Source organism: Achroia grisella, unplaced genomic scaffold (assembly GCF_030625045.1).
Source record: "Achroia grisella isolate CSIRO2021 unplaced genomic scaffold, CSIRO_AGI_Agris_v1 utg204, whole genome shotgun sequence".
Lineage (NCBI taxonomy): Eukaryota > Metazoa > Arthropoda > Insecta > Lepidoptera > Pyralidae > Achroia > Achroia grisella.
This window is the reverse complement of record NW_026712703.1, coordinates 657,131-675,464: the sequence shown is the minus strand read 5'-3', so window position 1 is coordinate 675,464 and position 18,334 is coordinate 657,131. Positions and strand designations below refer to the sequence as shown.

At 30.9% G+C, this 18,334-nt stretch overlaps 2 protein-coding genes across 2 annotated transcripts; one reads left to right on the top strand and one right to left on the bottom strand.

Moving 5' to 3' along the window:
* Nucleotides 1-2,777: 2,777 nt before the first annotated feature.
* LOC131841958 (phosphatidylinositol 3-kinase regulatory subunit alpha) lies at nt 2,778-5,866 on the bottom strand. Its single transcript, XM_059190373.1, has 4 exons — nt 5,274-5,866; nt 3,785-4,483; nt 3,345-3,641; nt 2,778-3,151 (listed from the first exon to the last, which is right to left on the bottom strand). The coding sequence occupies exons 1-4, from the start codon at nt 5,351-5,353 to the stop codon at nt 2,980-2,982; spliced, it is 1,248 nt and encodes a 415-aa protein (XP_059046356.1). The 5' UTR covers nt 5,354-5,866; the 3' UTR covers nt 2,778-2,979.
* A 1,237-nt stretch (nt 5,867-7,103) lies between these two features.
* LOC131841982 (transmembrane protein 145) lies at nt 7,104-18,325 on the top strand. The gene is made up of 7 exons (XM_059190409.1): nt 7,104-7,765; nt 8,799-9,074; nt 9,629-9,788; nt 10,510-10,647; nt 11,248-11,503; nt 12,469-12,573; nt 12,986-18,325. Exons 1-7 carry the CDS (start codon nt 7,299-7,301, stop codon nt 13,135-13,137), a joined length of 1,554 nt encoding a protein of 517 aa, XP_059046392.1. The 5' UTR covers nt 7,104-7,298; the 3' UTR covers nt 13,138-18,325.
* Nucleotides 18,326-18,334: the final 9 nt, after the last annotated feature.

The following is an 18,334-nucleotide window of genomic DNA, read 5'->3' as shown; positions in this document are numbered from 1 at the left end:
TCTAATGAAAAAATAAGGAATAATTTTGAATATAAAAGCATATTTTATACAAACTATTTATAATCTTAAAATATAGATACCGTATTCGTACATGTCACAGCTGACAGATGCTAATAAAGTTTTTTAATTATATTAATATCATAATCAACCCTAATTTTATATTAAACATTTACTCTAGCACGCACAGCTGTCTCTTCAGCTATTCTAAAATCCTTTGAGACTTTGTATCGCAAGGGCATGGATGCGATCAGATAGACCGTTTGCTTATTTACATTCCTATCAATGAAAAACGTTTTTTTTATCGTGTCTACGTGGCATGATTAGCAAATTGTTTTTCTTAATTCCATGCCATATCTGATTAACTGTAAACAGCACTAATGGACGAACGCTTAAAATATCGATCGAGCGTGGTCGCTGGTTCGATAGTTCTAACTCTCTGTGAATTCGGAATTAATTATCACAGTATGGTGTGTGTTGTCCAGATTCAATGAGGCCGCATTTGTTAGCTGCTAGTTATTGGCGCGGTATAAAATTGTTTCCACATTTTCTCGCATTCATGGAAAGGTCCTCGTTTGCGCATTATAGATTACTAAGTAGGTTTAGCCATTCATCAGAACCAGCAGGTAGATAGAAAACATGTTTATATTAGCACTTCAGCATTAAAGTTTTTCTTAAAGACAGACAATGTTCTGGATACATAATATCATAGACTACATAATACATGTGGTACTCAACTTATCAAGTGCATGTAACACGCAGTTATTGTATGACATAACGTTAATTCATATGGGCACACAGTTTAAAATAAATTTATAAACAGCTCTTGTCATTGGACTACAGACAAAGAACCATAAATATATCAGCTTGGAATAACCGAAAATATTTTTTTCTGACGAATGCTTCGTTTATGAATCAACTTTACACACAATTAAGTTCATTTAATGACTAAGTATTACATACATCTTGTGATCCTTAATTACTAAACTACTTCATAGAATATCAAGCACATTAGGTCTACGTTATAACATGAGTTTTAGCGCCGTAATACACCCAATATTTTTAGTATTAGCGGTCAATATTTCAGCTCTATTCGCGATAACATTACTGTTTGAAAGATCGATTAATAAAATCGCGAAATATGCGATTATAACAATACGATCAAAGACAGCAAATTGACAAACCGTCATTTTGTATTGTTAATAATAATTGTACACAGAGAAGTCGTAAATTGCACGATTAATACAGCGACGAAATCAGTGATCGACGATTCTAAAAGTATCGTGTATACTGTGGGCCTTAAGCAGATATATGGTAGACTACAGACCCAATACAAGAAAGTTTATTACGAATGATATCTCATTCTCATATTCATACTTGATGGTCTCTATTTGACCACTGAATAATCATCACATCTTTTTCAAATCTTTTGATCCACAAAAGAAAGGCCCCTAATCCTTCTACCACGTAGCTAATTCTACACATAGACAAAAGAGACAAAAAGTGGATAATTGTGACGACGTACCAATCGAGGATAGTAAAATCAATGTTTATACAGAACATTAGGAAATTAATAATTACTCGTTTTTTAGAGAAGCATAGTTGTTACTGTATACCTATACTGTAATTTTTATTGAGTATTGTAGTTTCTATGTACACCGTATATATTTTTTTTTTATTCAGTCTAGGTGTCCACTTTATGTCCTTTTGTTATGAAGGAAGATCATTTCCACTTAGGCTTTAATAGTATAGTAGTAATTATAATTTAGAATGTATTCCTTCATCAATGAACAGAAATTCAAATAAGTGCTACATAAATATTATGTAAAAAATGTTACTGATATTAAAGGCCTAGTTTGAAAATAGTTTAACAAAAACGAAATTATCACATTATTATCACAAATATGAAGAAAACTAAATAGATAACACTACACATAGTTACAATTTAAAAACCAGCACGTGCCCGCAGCTACGCATGGGCGAAAGCTAAACAACACATTCTATAGATATTGTAACTTTTATGTACCACAAAGGCTGTTTTATCGATGAATAAAAGTATTCTAAGTATAACCAGTCAATACAGAAGTGAAAATTTACTCAGGGTTCAAACCCACCACCATAATATAATACAGTCCCAGCCACATAATATTTTAACTTTTCTAATGTTATTTAGATATTCCGGTATAATAAGTTTTTGTGACATTTAATCTTGTCATTAAGCAACTTGCATTGCAAATTTGCTGGTGGATGGCTGAGATATGGCAGTAAAATTACAGAGATTATAGGTCTTCACCTTGGTCCTCGGAAATAGTAACGCATGAGAGGTACTATAAACGCGTTATCTGTAGCACTGTATGGGTAGGTGGGTTTCAGATTATATGACATTCCAGTCGCATACATAATACCGAGTTGGTGCCCAGTTATTATTATATATAATAATTCAGTATTGTTGATATCCATTCCATTTATCAAAACACCCCTTATAATTACTTAAACCACACTGCATGACACATACATGCTCCACATACAAACATTAGTTACATCAAAACATTTGTGCAATCACTCTGCTTCGCATACTAAAATCATTCAGATCAAAATATGACATAGTTTTAATGCATCTTATTTTAAATATCATTGTGCACTGTAACATATAAATTATGTATGCTATATTAAATAAGGAAGAATAATACGACAAAAATATATTAATATACACACACAAAATGATAAATGACGTAAATATTGTTTTAAACGTATGTAAATGTATATATCTATAAATATATATGTATAATAAAAACGGATCTCTACTTTAATTTATAATTACACCTTTGGTTATTTAGTAAATATGCAGACAAATTAATTTCATATTTCACAATCCAAAGACGCGATTAAAATCGACTTCCGCCAATCATTCTATTCACAGAATAGAACAGAAGAGAAGTACGGAGTGTAATCAGGAGCAACACTATCTCTGTTCACATAATGTCAAGTATCCATATTTGTACCTTGTGCTCTTACTGTTGTGCCTTGGGGCTTCTTTTTTTCTGGCTTTTTTACCAAATCTGCATACACAGGGTATTTCAAAGTTGTTTTCAACTGCTCATTGTGTTCTTCTAATGAATTTACAGCATAATGTAGTACAAGCTCGTTTAATGTTCTGAAATTAAAATTGTGACATAAAATGATAAGAACATGCTAACTTACGAACTTACTAAGACTTGAAAATGTTTAACAAAATAGTACATGAACAAAACAGTAAGAAGATATTTATCAATAATAAATATTTAGAAAATGTAGAGTAACACAAAAAAAAAAATTAAGTAGGTTACGTTTTATCAACTGATACTTACTTATAAACATTATATGGTTCTGCAAACCCATAACCTCTTTCAGTCCTAAATATAATGCAATGGTAGACCATATTATTACAACATATGGACAGTGCTAGGTGTCCTGTGGAATTTGGACGAATTAAGAATGTGCCTTGAGGCTTCCCTTGAAGAAGTCTCTCAGCTTTTTCTCGGGAGCAATTATCTACTTTCCATGTAATTGATTCACGGTGAGCATATAATTCTTCCAATTCATCTGTACTGTCATTTTCAAGTGCTTGTAAATATTCAAGGGTCTTGCCACGCTTTAGTAATGACCTGAAATAAAAAAATATTTTATAATTGACGCTGAAACATATTGTGGTCTAGGTTAATCATGGAGTAATATTATACTTTTTTCATGCATTAATAGCTATAAATTTTGTTTCATTAAACTAGATAAACTTACAAATAAAACTTACATTTTAAAACGTTCTTTCATTGTATAAAGAATTAGTATTTTTGATTTAAGCTTATAAATCTGTCGTTCAAGATCTAAATTAACCGAAACTGCATCTCTCAATATATCATTTAGTTTAGTCTTTGCTTTTGCCAATTCAGCCACTCGTTGTTGCAAGAGTTTGTCATTTTCTATTATATCATTTTTTTCATGTGGTTGGGCATCTGCTAGCATTATCTCTTTTAGCTTACCATGTTCTTCACATAGCCTGAGGCTTTCTTTAAAAGAATCAAGCGCTTGCCTTTTACATTTCACTTCTTCTCTTAACCTCATGTACTTGCATGAACGTTCACCAAAATCCCTAGTTTTAGCCATATATTCCTCATGTACCCTTTTATACTCAGCTTCTAGAGTCTCATCACTAACATTTTCACCACTATCATATTCAGGTGACCTTGACAGTGGGTGCGTAAGTTTGATATCTAAACTATTATTACAGTGACCCAAAGAGTACTCAGTGTAAAACTTAACTAGATCCACAACAGAATTAAACTCAAAGGGTTCGCAAAATCCATATCTGCCATCTTGGTTATATATTTTAATTAATTTATTTGTGCCACCCTTTCTAACTGTCAATGTGTAGCCCCCATCTTTATTTGATGCATTACGAACTAAAAAAGTACCATCACATGTATCGAGAAGTTTTTCCGCAGCTTCATCTCTGCAAAAAAATTTTGGTAGAAATTAAGCTCACACAATAACATTTATCACATATTCAAGTTTAAAATTTTAACCAAAACTTGTCCAATTAAATCTATTTCAATTGTAATAACATCAAGGTGGGTAGTCAAAATAAAAGAAACCTGTATATTCCATTATTGATAGACATTAGATATGGCTTCCAGGATTAGGAATTAATATTTTTTTAAAGTAGATGATAAAAGTAATCTACATGAAAATTGCTATATATTTACAACTATAAATACTATATATATTATTATAAAATGTATTCATAGACATGGAAACATGGAAGTAATGGAAACATTAGTCTCTGAGATTAAAAAACAGACCAGTTCATAATTATGTATTCAGTAGTAGAACTAATAATATGTATGAGTTACATAGCAATATTATAGAATAAAAAACTTAAAATTTTTATTAACATCTCTCCATATAAATAGAGTATAACATAGCATTGAATCTCTTTTCAACACTTTTTTTTAAAAAGTGGCCCCTAGTTTATTATTGCCTAGTTGCATCAAATTAGTAACTCTAACAGTATTAGATTCTAAAAGCTTTTCCTATTTTAAGGTAATATTATAATAACATAATTATTATGTGCACAGAAAATTAATTACAAAAAGATAACTACACAAATGTTAAAAAAAAAACAAAGTAAGATTATGATATTAGAGTATTCAAATTACACAAGATTGATGAATTACCCAGACAAGTTAGTGGGACTCATCTGTACTTTTTATTTAATGATTAATACAGAAAAATAAACATACCGAGTTATATCACCCCAATACCAGTCAGCGTTCTCCAGGCTATCTTCAGCCGACTCATGAGGAACACCTATTTCGACCATTGTCTCATTATTTTTATAACCACATGAATTTCATTTGAAACACTATTACACTCATACAAATTTCACGATATTTTTAATGAAGGTTCTACAAATGCAGAGCGGTTTATATCAGACTTCCGCGTTTTGAGGTTACACTTCCTAAAATCTTTTTAATGTATCATTGCAATTAATTCTATGAGCATCATTAGTGTATTTGATAAACATTTTTATTTCCAAATAATAATACTGCGTCTTTTAGAACCAGTTAATATAAAAAAGTTAACGACTGGAGCAAAGTAGATCACAAAGAAAATGGGCGAGTTTGTCGACTGTTGACTGTTGCTAGGGTACTTGACGTGTCCTAACACCTTAGTTCTAAGAAGAATACCATCGCAGCAACGTAATTCAGGAAACACACATATTACAAGTACATAATAACTATAATTTATACACAAATAATATAAAAAAAGAGTTCAGAAAAGTTATAGGTATTCATTTACAAGTGAGAAAACGGTCCGCCATATCTGACTGACTGAATCCTCGACTGACAGTGACACTAAGTCAGTGACTATGTTCTGATTTCAGTGACGTACTGATTGACGGTTTTGAAGGATGCTGCATAATGTCTGCCAGTTTTACATCGATTTCTTAAATATGGATTTTTTAAAGTACTGAATCGATTCAGTAAACGAAAAAATACCTGATTTTACTGATAAGGAATCGTTTACTTTGGTATCTTCCTTATTATTCAATATAGACTTGAAAAAATAAAATCGGTTGTTGTGAATCAATTCATCCGATTAGTTCAAATATATTTAAAAATCTATATTTTTCAAGAAAAAAAAACACAGTGTAAGGATGTACATACAGGAAATATAATGTGAATACCGTAGACAGAGAAAGTCCCCCTCCGATCGATCCCCCGTCCAATCCAACAGGGATCGATGTTACGACGGTCTGAGCCGATGTTCGAACCCTTCAGTGGTGCCCTCAGATTAAAGTCGTATCCGTTAGGCGGGAGTTGGCCTTCAGCCGCTCCATAAGTCCTTCCGTGGGTTTGGAGTGCCATCTGCACTCGCCACCTATCGTCCGGTGAAGTTGTAAAGGCCAGCTGCGACCAACAGCATTAGAGTAGTCCGAAAAAAAAACAGAGTATGTTAGTGTATTAATAGTCTAAGATGAAGACTAATATACATTTCACATATATACAAATATGTCGATGAGCGAATAACGATTCTAGATAAAACATGTAGGTACAATTATTTATTGTACCTATATGCCATTAGTATATGCTATCACTGTGAAAGCATTTTGTTATATTTTATTCCTTTGTTCACACTTGCCAGCCTTGAGTCATCGATAGTCCCAAATATTATAATATATATTATTAACGATTTTTATGTTGGTTATACTTATCATGGCCACATTATAATATCATGAAGCCGCGTACTGGTAAACAGAGTTTCGTGCGCACTCCAAAGACCGACAAAATCGAGAAGGTGGCTGGGAGTGGATGCGGGAGGCAGAAGTTTTGCACATACTGGAAGGCATTGTAAAAAGCCTATATCCAACACTGGATATATACAGGCTAAAATGATGATGATGGTGATGTTTATCATTATTATTTTGACAACTGTGTTATCGGGTGTTTAACATTGATGACAAACTTAGATGTTCAATCATCATCAATTAATATCGATCATCCCATCCCTATTCTAGTATTCTGCAAATGCAAACTGTATATATTCTTTCTGTCAATTCGGTTCGTCGTTCCTTCAGTTCTTTGATTATATGATTATATTAATTTGTATATTTCTGTTTAGCCCCATATAAATAATTTAAAATATTCTATGTACGAAGTTTACCTAAATCTATTTATTATAGTGACCTGAAAATCCTGAAGCGTATTTGGAAATGATAAAAACAAAGACTTAATGCTATTATTTAGTGAATTAATGTTATCAAAATGTGCTGTCAACTCAAATTAATATTATTTTGCTCATTAATCTTTACTGTATCTTCAACACACATTGTAGGAGAATTCTCAACAGGAGAATTTTTCAAGTTCTTGGTAAAATTTGGCTTCCAGAAAACTGATATCCATTATCAGAAAGAAACATATGGCTACATTTTTGGAAATATAACATCAAACAAACAATTCAAATATCCCATAACATTTGCCGTTTTAGATAGAAGGCATTTTTTACATTATTACAATAGCCGCAATATAGAGAACAAAGAAACAGCATGTCAAGAGATGTTCCAGAAATTAAATAATTCTGCATATCACCCTAAATGCAATGCAAATGGTCAAGATTTATTTAGAAGAATACCATGCCAGAAAGATCAATTATGTGTTGATGAAGATACACCTTGGAATGTAGTGAAGAAAAATCAATTTACTTATGTTATCCAGAATTCGGGTCAACCCAGGTGAGATTTTGTTTGTAACTTTTTTTTATTATGGTTAAGAATGATAATATATCATTATTTCTTTCATCCCCATATGTTGTACAAGCAAAATATAGTAAGTGGAATGATACAATTGTCTTAGAGAATGAAGACAAGAGAAACATACATATAATTAGAGTGTTCATGATGCTGCTGACATTAAGCAAATTAATCTTCTTACTGGAAGTTATTCAGGCCCAGCATTGAAACAATATGGTTGTTGTTATTTTTTTATTATTATCATAAAATATTATTTACTAATAAAGCTATCTTCCGATCCTGGCATTGCTAGAGTGTTACATTGGCCTTTATTGTGAAAGAACAAATTAATAAGTTATTAGACTTCAAGAAAAACAAGATTTTTTTAGTATAAGCAATGTGCTATCTTAGTAACTGTAAAAGCCTATCCTCTCCAACCCTCTATATCCATGGTAGTCTGCATCCACAATTTTTCTGCTTTATTCTTTGTCATCATCAGTATCAGTATCTTTTTTTGTTTTACCAATTCTATTTTTGTTTTATACTGAAGAGCATCTGTCAATTTAATCTATATTAAAATGTTTATATTTCTATTTTTTTATATTCTTCAAGTTTCAAAATGTTTCCTGCCATTGCATAATGACAAGATAACATTTTGTGTTTTACTTTTTTTCTGTAGCCCCATGTCTAGCTTACATAAGTTTGACTTGGAAGAGTGCAGGAGTCCATGATAGCCTTTTTATGTTTTGGTTATAGTTTTTAAAATGTTTTGTAATATTTTTAGGTTTTTTACAATTATATATTTGTAAATGATTTTAGATACATTATAAGATGTCATGGAAAACTTGGCCCTTGCAAAATCTGCTTATATCTGATAGTGTACAAATATTTGTTTATGAAACTATAAGCAGTATCCATATAGTATACAATGATTTAAATAATAATTAGTCATTATTATCAAGTAAATATTTACTTAGTTTATGTTGAAATAAGATAAACTTGAGAATTATTAATGATTAATTAAATTTGTCTCCAGATTTTGGTATGTATCCATGGTGGCATGTTACCTGGACGAGATCACATGCACTTGGCATCACTACAGTGGAGCACCGTCTCCAGATAATAAAACATTGACAGATATACCACAAAATTTACAATATGATTTTTGGCTGGTAAATGGGAGCCCAAATTTGTCATTCTACAATACATTATTGTACCAGTTTTCATTTGATCGTCAAAATACACTTGAATTGTATTTAGTATTTTGGCTATGCTACATTATTTTGCTACCAGTACAAATATATGCTGTCAGGTATGTTTTCTTACAAGGATTATTACTGAGTAATTATTATTTATTTAAACTTTAATGCACAAATACAATATATAAATGTACATATGGCAAACTTAACACCTAAGGGCGTTCTCTACCAGTTAACCTAGGTTCTATAAGGCAATATTATAACTTGTATTAATCCCAGCCAAAATTATATAATCTTGACGGCTACCAGTTAAATTATAACTGAATAGTAGCATATTGTTATATTACTCTCAAAGCTCACATATACTATACATGTGTATATATTATGAGGCAATATATGTATGGTAAGCTATTTGATCAATATAGATAAAGATAGAGCAATTTGGTCAATATGTGATTCAGAAACTAGTAATGCTCTTGAATCTAAATAACATATTTGTTTGGATAGTGTTGGCTCACTCTTAATATGGTTCAGAACTCTGGTTCTTAAAGATTTTGATATCAATCTATAGATTATATATATATATATATGTATGATTTATTGTTGATGAATTATATTTAAGTATTTAGTACCTATTCATAATATTAAGTTTATGTTTCTGTTTCAGAACACAAAAACATCCAGTCACAAAGCTATTTACATTTAGTCTTGTCCTGGAATTTGTTGCACTTTGCTTCAATGTCCTTCATACTGTTAAGTTTGCAGCTGATGGTGTTGGCTTTGCTGGGTTAGCAGTGGCCGGAGATATACTAGACATTATGAGTAGGGTAAGTTTAATTCATATTTGTAAACCTATCTTTAATAAGACTATTCAGAATGATCTCACAAACAAAATATTAGTAAAATGACATTATTTTTATGAGGTTATCAATGTTGAAATGAGATTTCTATCACAGACAGACAGATAAAATTGCTTACTTGCATATTTTATTATAGTGTTTCAAGTAACTACCATATGATTTTTGTGTTGTTATTGTTTTTAACTAAGTACTTAATATTCTATTAATATTAGGTTTTATTCCTACAATATAAAAATATTGTATTTTCAAAGTTCCTTTTATATTGATGGTCAGTTTATTTTACACACATATATTTATTACTGACACATTTAAAATACTTTGACTAAAATATGCTTAATAGATGCTAATTTTTATTAATAAGCAATGCAGGTAGACTATAAAGTTGTCTGAGTGAGTCTCACATTTTTTAAGCCGTTTGTTTTGTAAGATGTGTTTTGTAAGTGAAAGTGAAATTAATATGATTATGAGGTACTTAGAGGCAAGCATTTTAGTTCTCCAGAATGGCAACACAAAAACAATATATAGCTACACATAGTACTGTTCATATATTAATGTTTACCACTTCATCACGTGGGCGATCAGAGCTTAGAAAAATTATCAAATTAAAGAGAGGTAGAAATGCAAAGAAGATAATTATGTTGATAATAAATACATTAAAATTATTATAAAAAATCTAATATTTTTTCAGACACTATTCATGCTACTTCTTCTTCTATTAGCAAAAGGCTGGGCGGTGACAAGACTGGAGCTGACCTATAAACCCCTTGTGTTTGGAGTCTGGCTTGGTTATGGAATTGTACACATATTACTTTACGTGTGGAACACTGTAAGTATTTTATCATATAATTCAATTTGTTAGAGTATTATTAAAAAAATAATATTACTGTTATTGGAAGAAATAATTTTGATATATAATTTATTACTGGATAGCTTGTCTTAGAACTTAGAGCTATTATAAATAGCCTATGACCTTGATCATGCCGTTTTGATAACAAACTAACATGATTGAAAAATACCACACTGTGTTTGAACACTAGCATTAGTGGGTTCCGGATACCCACACTTCTCCCTCATATTCCTTTCCTAATGCCTTCCCCTATTAAACCCTTAAAAGATCGGCATCTTCTCCTGGCCATGCTGGTGCTCATAGGAGGATATAATCATTTACAATTAGATGTACCTTAGTGGCTCGGAGGCTTATGCCTCTTATACTATAAAAAAATATATTCAAATTAAAATATACCTCTTCTCTATTTGAAATTAATAGTTAGTTGTAAGAATTAAATATTTATTCCATTATTACAAAAATATAAAACTAAGAATAAATATTTTTTTAAAAGAAAATAAAGCCACATTGCCTTAGTTTTCTTGGAATAAAAAAATATTGTATTCAACCACTAAACGTGTGAAAATATATCTATTGTAGACGGAAGTCGATATAATAGAAGAAATAGACGAGTACCAAACATGGCCTGGTTGGTTGATACTAACACTTCGTGTGGCCATTATGACGTGGTTCGTATTGGAACTGCGGAATACCATGATGTACGAGCACAATATGCCAAAGCTGAACTTTCTCCTGCACTTTGGCGCTTCGAGTCTTGTATGGTTCGTGTATTTGCCGATTATAGCGCTCATAGCGCTACAGATCAGTCCGCTGTGGAGATTCAAATTTCTCTTAGGTATGCATCCTACAATGTTAAAAAATTTCTTATATTATACTAGTTTGATCCCGCAAATTATTCTGCTTTTTTTTTAACATAAAACACAACCAATGTATTTTCAGAATCGTGAAAAGTTTAACAAACAGACCGACAGACACACGTTTGGAAAATATTTGCAAATTGATAGCATGTTATGTATTACAAGTATATTTTTATAAATACATACATAAAGACACCCAGTCCAATAGAAACCCATTAATAATAAAAAAACACTCATATTCATGAATACGAATGTTTATATCGTGCAAGGAATGGAACCCGCGACCATCGAAAGTAGGGCGATGTACGAGACCACCGAAGTCACCAATATATCATTGCCAGTAAAAACTGTGTTATTTTTAATTGATGATAATGGTATGTTGCATCACTTGCATCCGCCTTCGTCAACGGTTCACGCTGGCGGGGCAACAGTGGAGGATGATAACATGAAAATGAGGTCAGGTCAGGTAGCCCATCGTGACAAATTCACCAGTAATTTGTCATGATGGTTCCCAGGGGGGAACCGTGTGGGGGACAACCTGACATGGTAATTTTCTAGGAATGTGGTCCACTTTACAATAATTGACCCCAATAATTTGGTGTAACAAACGAAACCACATTAATATTCATAATATTGACTTGACAAATATTGATGCATTATTTTATTTTTTGTTTACCGCTAAACATTATTACCTCTATACATGGTGTAGTATATGCATTGTAATTTATTTAAGGTATATCATAATATGTGCATTCGTTTAGGGGCCTGGTTATCTGTATTTCAGGTTATACCTGTATTCTATCAGACACCAGCTTCTCACAACAATTGATTGTAATAATAAATTTATGCATTGTATTAGTCCAAAATATTATATATATTTGTTGCCACCCATGTTTTTGAGGAGTAATAAACAAAGTTTTTATTATTGTGTAATATGTTTTAGGTATAACATATTCAGCGGACTGCCTAGCGTTTTGTGTCATGGCACACCTGTTATGGCCTACACGTTCAGAACAGTACTTGTTGCTGGCACCCTCAGATTACACAGGTGAATATTGAAAAAATTGATCTCGTAACGTACCATAAACTCGATTTTCACCAAAACAAAAGGTTTTTAGCTCATTCGTATGAAGTAATTTGATTGCGCACACACACTCTTCTTAAGTACTGTACACATAAATTTAAAAGAGTATAGGGTTGTAGCGATTGTATTCTGAAACAGAATAGAAATATATTTGTAAAAAATGAAAGAAAGACTGTGAGTATCAATTTCTACAGAAAAAATGTTAATTACTAATTACTAAAGGTGAACTTTGCAGAGTTTGCCGAAATGTAATTTTTTCATTGAGAATCAATAATACTATGTTATATTTTCCCAAAGAAAACAGGGGGTAAAGTCACATAAATTATGAACAAGTTGATATAGATACAAATTTATCGAGTTCCTTGTCTCATTGCAGCGGGCATAGAAGAACTAGACGAATTCAACGAATCCCCACACGTAGTACACAGCGACACGGTAGCATTGACCACCGCCGACAGCGTCAATGCCGAAGAAGAGGAGGTGATATTCACGCGAGCAGCGCACAAGAATGGCACTGCTTTCTCATAGCATGAATAGATCCAACTTAAAAGTGGTGAGGTATTTATTATGCCAAAACTTAATGAGCAACGCGCTCATGTTATTTGGGCAGATCTCTCAAAAACCTAGTGAATGCCAATATTCTCTCATCAGTTCCGATCGCTTGATCATTTATGTTCAGTTATAGAAAGACGTTCAAGCGGATTATAGATCTGTATGTCGAATTTAGTCAACGTACCTAATAAAGTGCACATGATAAAGTGTTTTAGAGCAAAAATGCATGTTACGTATTTTCTAAGTTAACTTAGTGAAATTTAAGTCAAATTGAATAAGTTGTAACATAAATAATGAAAAGCACAAAAAACAATATACTAGTTTGAAAATTTTCATGACACAATTTGGTACGATCCTGCTGGATAACGTTTTGTGAGGTGCCAACCTTATCAATTATAAAGAAACAAGATAAATAGCGTTAAATATATACCTAAGATAATGTTAATATCGTAAAATATTAAAGAATTTATTATTAACTAAGATTCATGACATGGTGTGGTCTCTGTTATTACTATAACATGAAGCATTAATGTGGAGTATGGTTGGGCAATATTTTCGCAATGCTGAAGCTTACTTATTATATACAAGACTGAAATAAGTAGACAAACAAGCACATTTTGTTAATATGATGTTTTATGATTATAACATTGAAAGTGTTGAGATTTAGAGACACAGCATATGAATGAAACTTGGAAAATAAAGTACATAATTTTTTTTTGTTTATTTCATGAATTTGTGATGAACAATATTTATGTATAAATTTGCATTTGCTATTTATTTTTTTGTATCTTACAGATGAAATTGCATATCGATATTTTGAAATATATTATATATATATTTATGGTTACGAAGTTACAAAAGTAATAATTGCGGAAATTCGTGGTACAATCACGTTATCTATAGTACAATCAATTTGAAGTATGTTGTAGCAGATTTTAATGATTAAAGCAATGTCAGATTTGTCATAAACAAAACTACATTACAAGATTCTTGATATGATACGAGATTGAAGGTTAAATGAACTGAACGAGCGTTCAAGTTTATCTATAGATAGACTCTAGACACATGATGAGAACATATAAACTTGATTATTCTTTCTTACGAGTGAAAAGTTATTTTATTTTCTAAATTATTTATTTGGTATCTATAATTTATTATAATAACAATATTTATAAGAGATATCAGCTTAATATTTTTATACAATTTTTAAAATTACTATACAAAGTTGAAATCGTACAGATAGGTATAACTGAGAATTTGCGAAATATGAAATGTATGTCGCTATTGACAAATTCTATAGGCCAAATATATATATTATTTGATTATTATAAATTATAAAATTTAAGTGTTATTATATGTCTGCAGCTATTTTATTTTGTAATATGCACACTAAAATGAACAATCTTATGAAGGAAATACTATTATACATTTTGTATACATATAGTTACTCAATTGTTAAGATAGATCAATTTTTAATATTGTACAGTAATTTATAATAATATATAATGTATTTTAAGAGATAGTACAAGTAGATCTCAATTCGATTATATAACTCGATAGTGTGTTTTGATACTAACATTTAATATAATTTTGTCCCAGTTTTGTTCAGTGTTTTGTAATAATCGAATAGTGTTTAACAAGCATTGTACTGTGACGTGTTTCTTAAAAATGATTCTCTTTACTCAACCCAAGCCAGGGGTCAGATTGGAAGATAAATTTACTAATACAGTTGCTATTAATATTGTATTATTAAATTCTGAATATTTATATTTTAATTAATTTATCTATCAAAGTGATTAAGTGCATTATAAAGATAGTTTCGTAGCCGATTACTATGATAATGAGGCAAGATTTCGTGAAATTCATTAAAAGTTGTCTTAAAATAGCTAACTATGGATTTAAGTTATATTTGATGTATTTGACTTGACTTATAAAATACTTATATTTCGGATATTCCCGAAAATTTGTATAGTGCCAATTATAAAGTTTAATATCAACCAACAACAACACGTTTTCTTATTTAAATTATTAATTGTTAAATATTTGCAGATTGTTTATTTTTTAATCCGTTTTTCTACTATGAGAGTTTGTTTCTACTAAGCTTCGGCACATACTGTATGTACACATAGTTTATTTATATTTGTACAAAACAAGGAATACATGTTGCATATTTATTCCGCATAAAAAACACTAATTGATTATAAGCACTTAGTTAATACATTTATGACTCCGTGATTAATAGAAATAATTTTGAATGCTATTAAATTAGTATAATTGTAATTCTCATAATAATTGGCTCATTCCAGTATACAGTATCCTTCGGTATAAATTTGAATAGATTTTTCCTATGTCGAAAATAATTGTGTATTAATTGATAACATGTTAAGGATCTCTCCGCACTGCAATATCACTATACATTTTCGGAGCATATATGTATATATGAAAATGTATGAGAAGTATATACCTATTGCATTCCATTTTCATGGAAAAAAGTGCACAGAGTAGTTTTTCAGCAGGAATAGGTTTGTCTCTTATTATATATTCTATTTCCGTACTGTGATTATTTATCTCGAACTCTTAACTTGAGCATGAATAATTAACATAAATCAAACAGAGAGTGTCTTCACCATATAATGTCAACAAATTTCAGCTTAGGGTGGGATTAAAAGGCCGACACTACGTCCTCTGGTGTTGTAGTTGCTCAAGGTCTGTGGTAATCACTTACCAGTGAGCCGCATATTATATACATCATTTTCTTCTGTCGCTATTAAAAGTAACAAGATTATTGATTGTACATTTAAAATTATATTATTATATAATTTTTATTTAAAAATTATTTTATTACTAGGAAATAGTTTTTATTATATCAATTTACAATGAAAAATAGTTTCTTAACACAATAATGTACACAATTATATCAAAACTTATTTTCTTTTCTATTTTATCACCTTAGGAACTCTTCCATATTTAACATACAAAATTATCTTGAAAATAAATTGACTCCGTCGATACCGCTAACGTCATACAGCAATAAACAAAATTTTAGAAATAAGTTAATGAAATTGTTAGCTAGTCTTATATATTAAATGAGATCATTTGTTAAGAAGGTAGTGTTCGTCTTGTGCTTTTCAGTTGTTCTGAAGTTGTAAGACTCGTCACTGATGACGAAGACTCATCACTGATGAAGTTCATCTTCATCAGTGACGAGTCAAAGAGCTGAGTTATAACTTAATAAATATAAGGAACTGCATCACAATTTTAAACTTTCTCTTTAAATAATAGTATTGTGTAGTTATAGTGTTAGTGTTTTATTTACCTATGTTTGACATTATTATTGGCTTTACTACATGCAGGTATTGCATACCTGTTATTGTATACATGTAGAACATATGCATATGTGGATACAATAGCAGATACATACGCACGCTATTACAACGATTCAGAATCAAGCAATGATTATATATAATGTCATGTGATCTGGAATTTCTTGTAAAAGTATTGTATAGATTGTAGTTTAAGTTTTAAGTTTTTTATTATGTATGTATTGTAATTTTACACCAGTTACTGTTTAACATACTTACCATTGATATCTAACCTCAAGATTAAAAAACTGGAAATAAAACTGGGTTGAAAAAGGGCCATCTTCATTTATTGTGAAATTATAGTATAATAGTCTTGCAAACATAAACATTTCAAAAGTTGTTATATGTTTTATATTTTCATTATACATGGTCAGTTTCAATTAAAGTTTTATTCGGCTATATGTATCTACTATGGGTTTTTTTTATGTAAATACAATGGTAGTCCTATAAATTTCTTTATAGTCGATACAGTCACGTGTTAAATTTGTTAACAAATGGTTTTAGTTTTAATACATTCATCTAAAATGAAAGGATTATATATTATTTCGAGTGATTCTGTGTTCACATGCGACTGTTGTACACTACATGTGATTGTATATAAGTGTGTATCTGTTGTGTACGTACTACAATTCCTACGAGTTATGACTATAAACTCGTGCATACACTAAACCCAGAAACTCATAGACAACCATATTGTATCTATGGCACGGTTCTGCGAATTCCCGCAGAATTCATCTAAATCAGGGGTGAGAACCTATTTACTTAACGGCCAAATTTATTGTGATAAATATTAAACTTTAATTATGATAAACATTGGCATAAAATTTAATAAAGTAAAGTTTCCTATACAAATTTCAATGCAAACGTTCGTATTGCATGTTTGAACAAGACGCCGATAATTGAGTCACTCGTCACAAGAAACTGAATCTGTTTAGTATGGACTACCATTTTATTATAATTAAAACAATATACTGATGGGAGAAAGTGGAAAAGATAAATTCCATTATATAAAAGCTTGGCGGGCCGCATAAACATGTTAGACGTGCCGCAAGCGGCCTGCGGGCTGCATATTGCTCATCCCTGATCTAAATGAAACAAGGGCTTTAGACAGTAATATATTAGATATACATATTTAAATATAATAATATTGAACTCAATATTAGGTATTATGTTGTCGAGTTACAAGTTAGATTTTATACTCCGCGTCTCATAGACGTGACAGGCAATGCAACTTTAATAGACAAAGCAATTAACTGCGAGAGAATATCATAATTATATTATAATTCGTTTCACTTAAATGTTCTAACATAACAGTCTCCACCGCCAACATGTTTCATCTGACGGAACATAAGTATTATTACAATTGACATTGTTCATATTATCGAAAATACTAGGAGTTTGTAAATATGATGAATGCGGCCTTAAAGAATCGCTTCTATATAGCCCGTAACCATTTTGGGCCTCCCAAGAGCAGCTGCGATCGGAGCCCTGCGCAACCTCAATATATTTAATTACCGTGTAAAAAGAGGCTCGAAATATAGTATGAGTATCGTAGTGGAAGCCAAAATAATAGTCATTGAGGCATTCGTAGCTGCGAAATTATGAATATGTCGGATGCTGTCATTTTTTTGTAACATTTATAAAGCAGGCATCTATCATGCACGAGTGTTATTGTCAAATTTAATCATAATTCTACATCTATTTTAATTCTACATATATTTAAGATAAACTATTTGTCATTTGTATGATTCCATTTTTATATTGTTTGTATTATAAATATTTATTAAGTCCCTTTGTAGCTGTGAAAGATT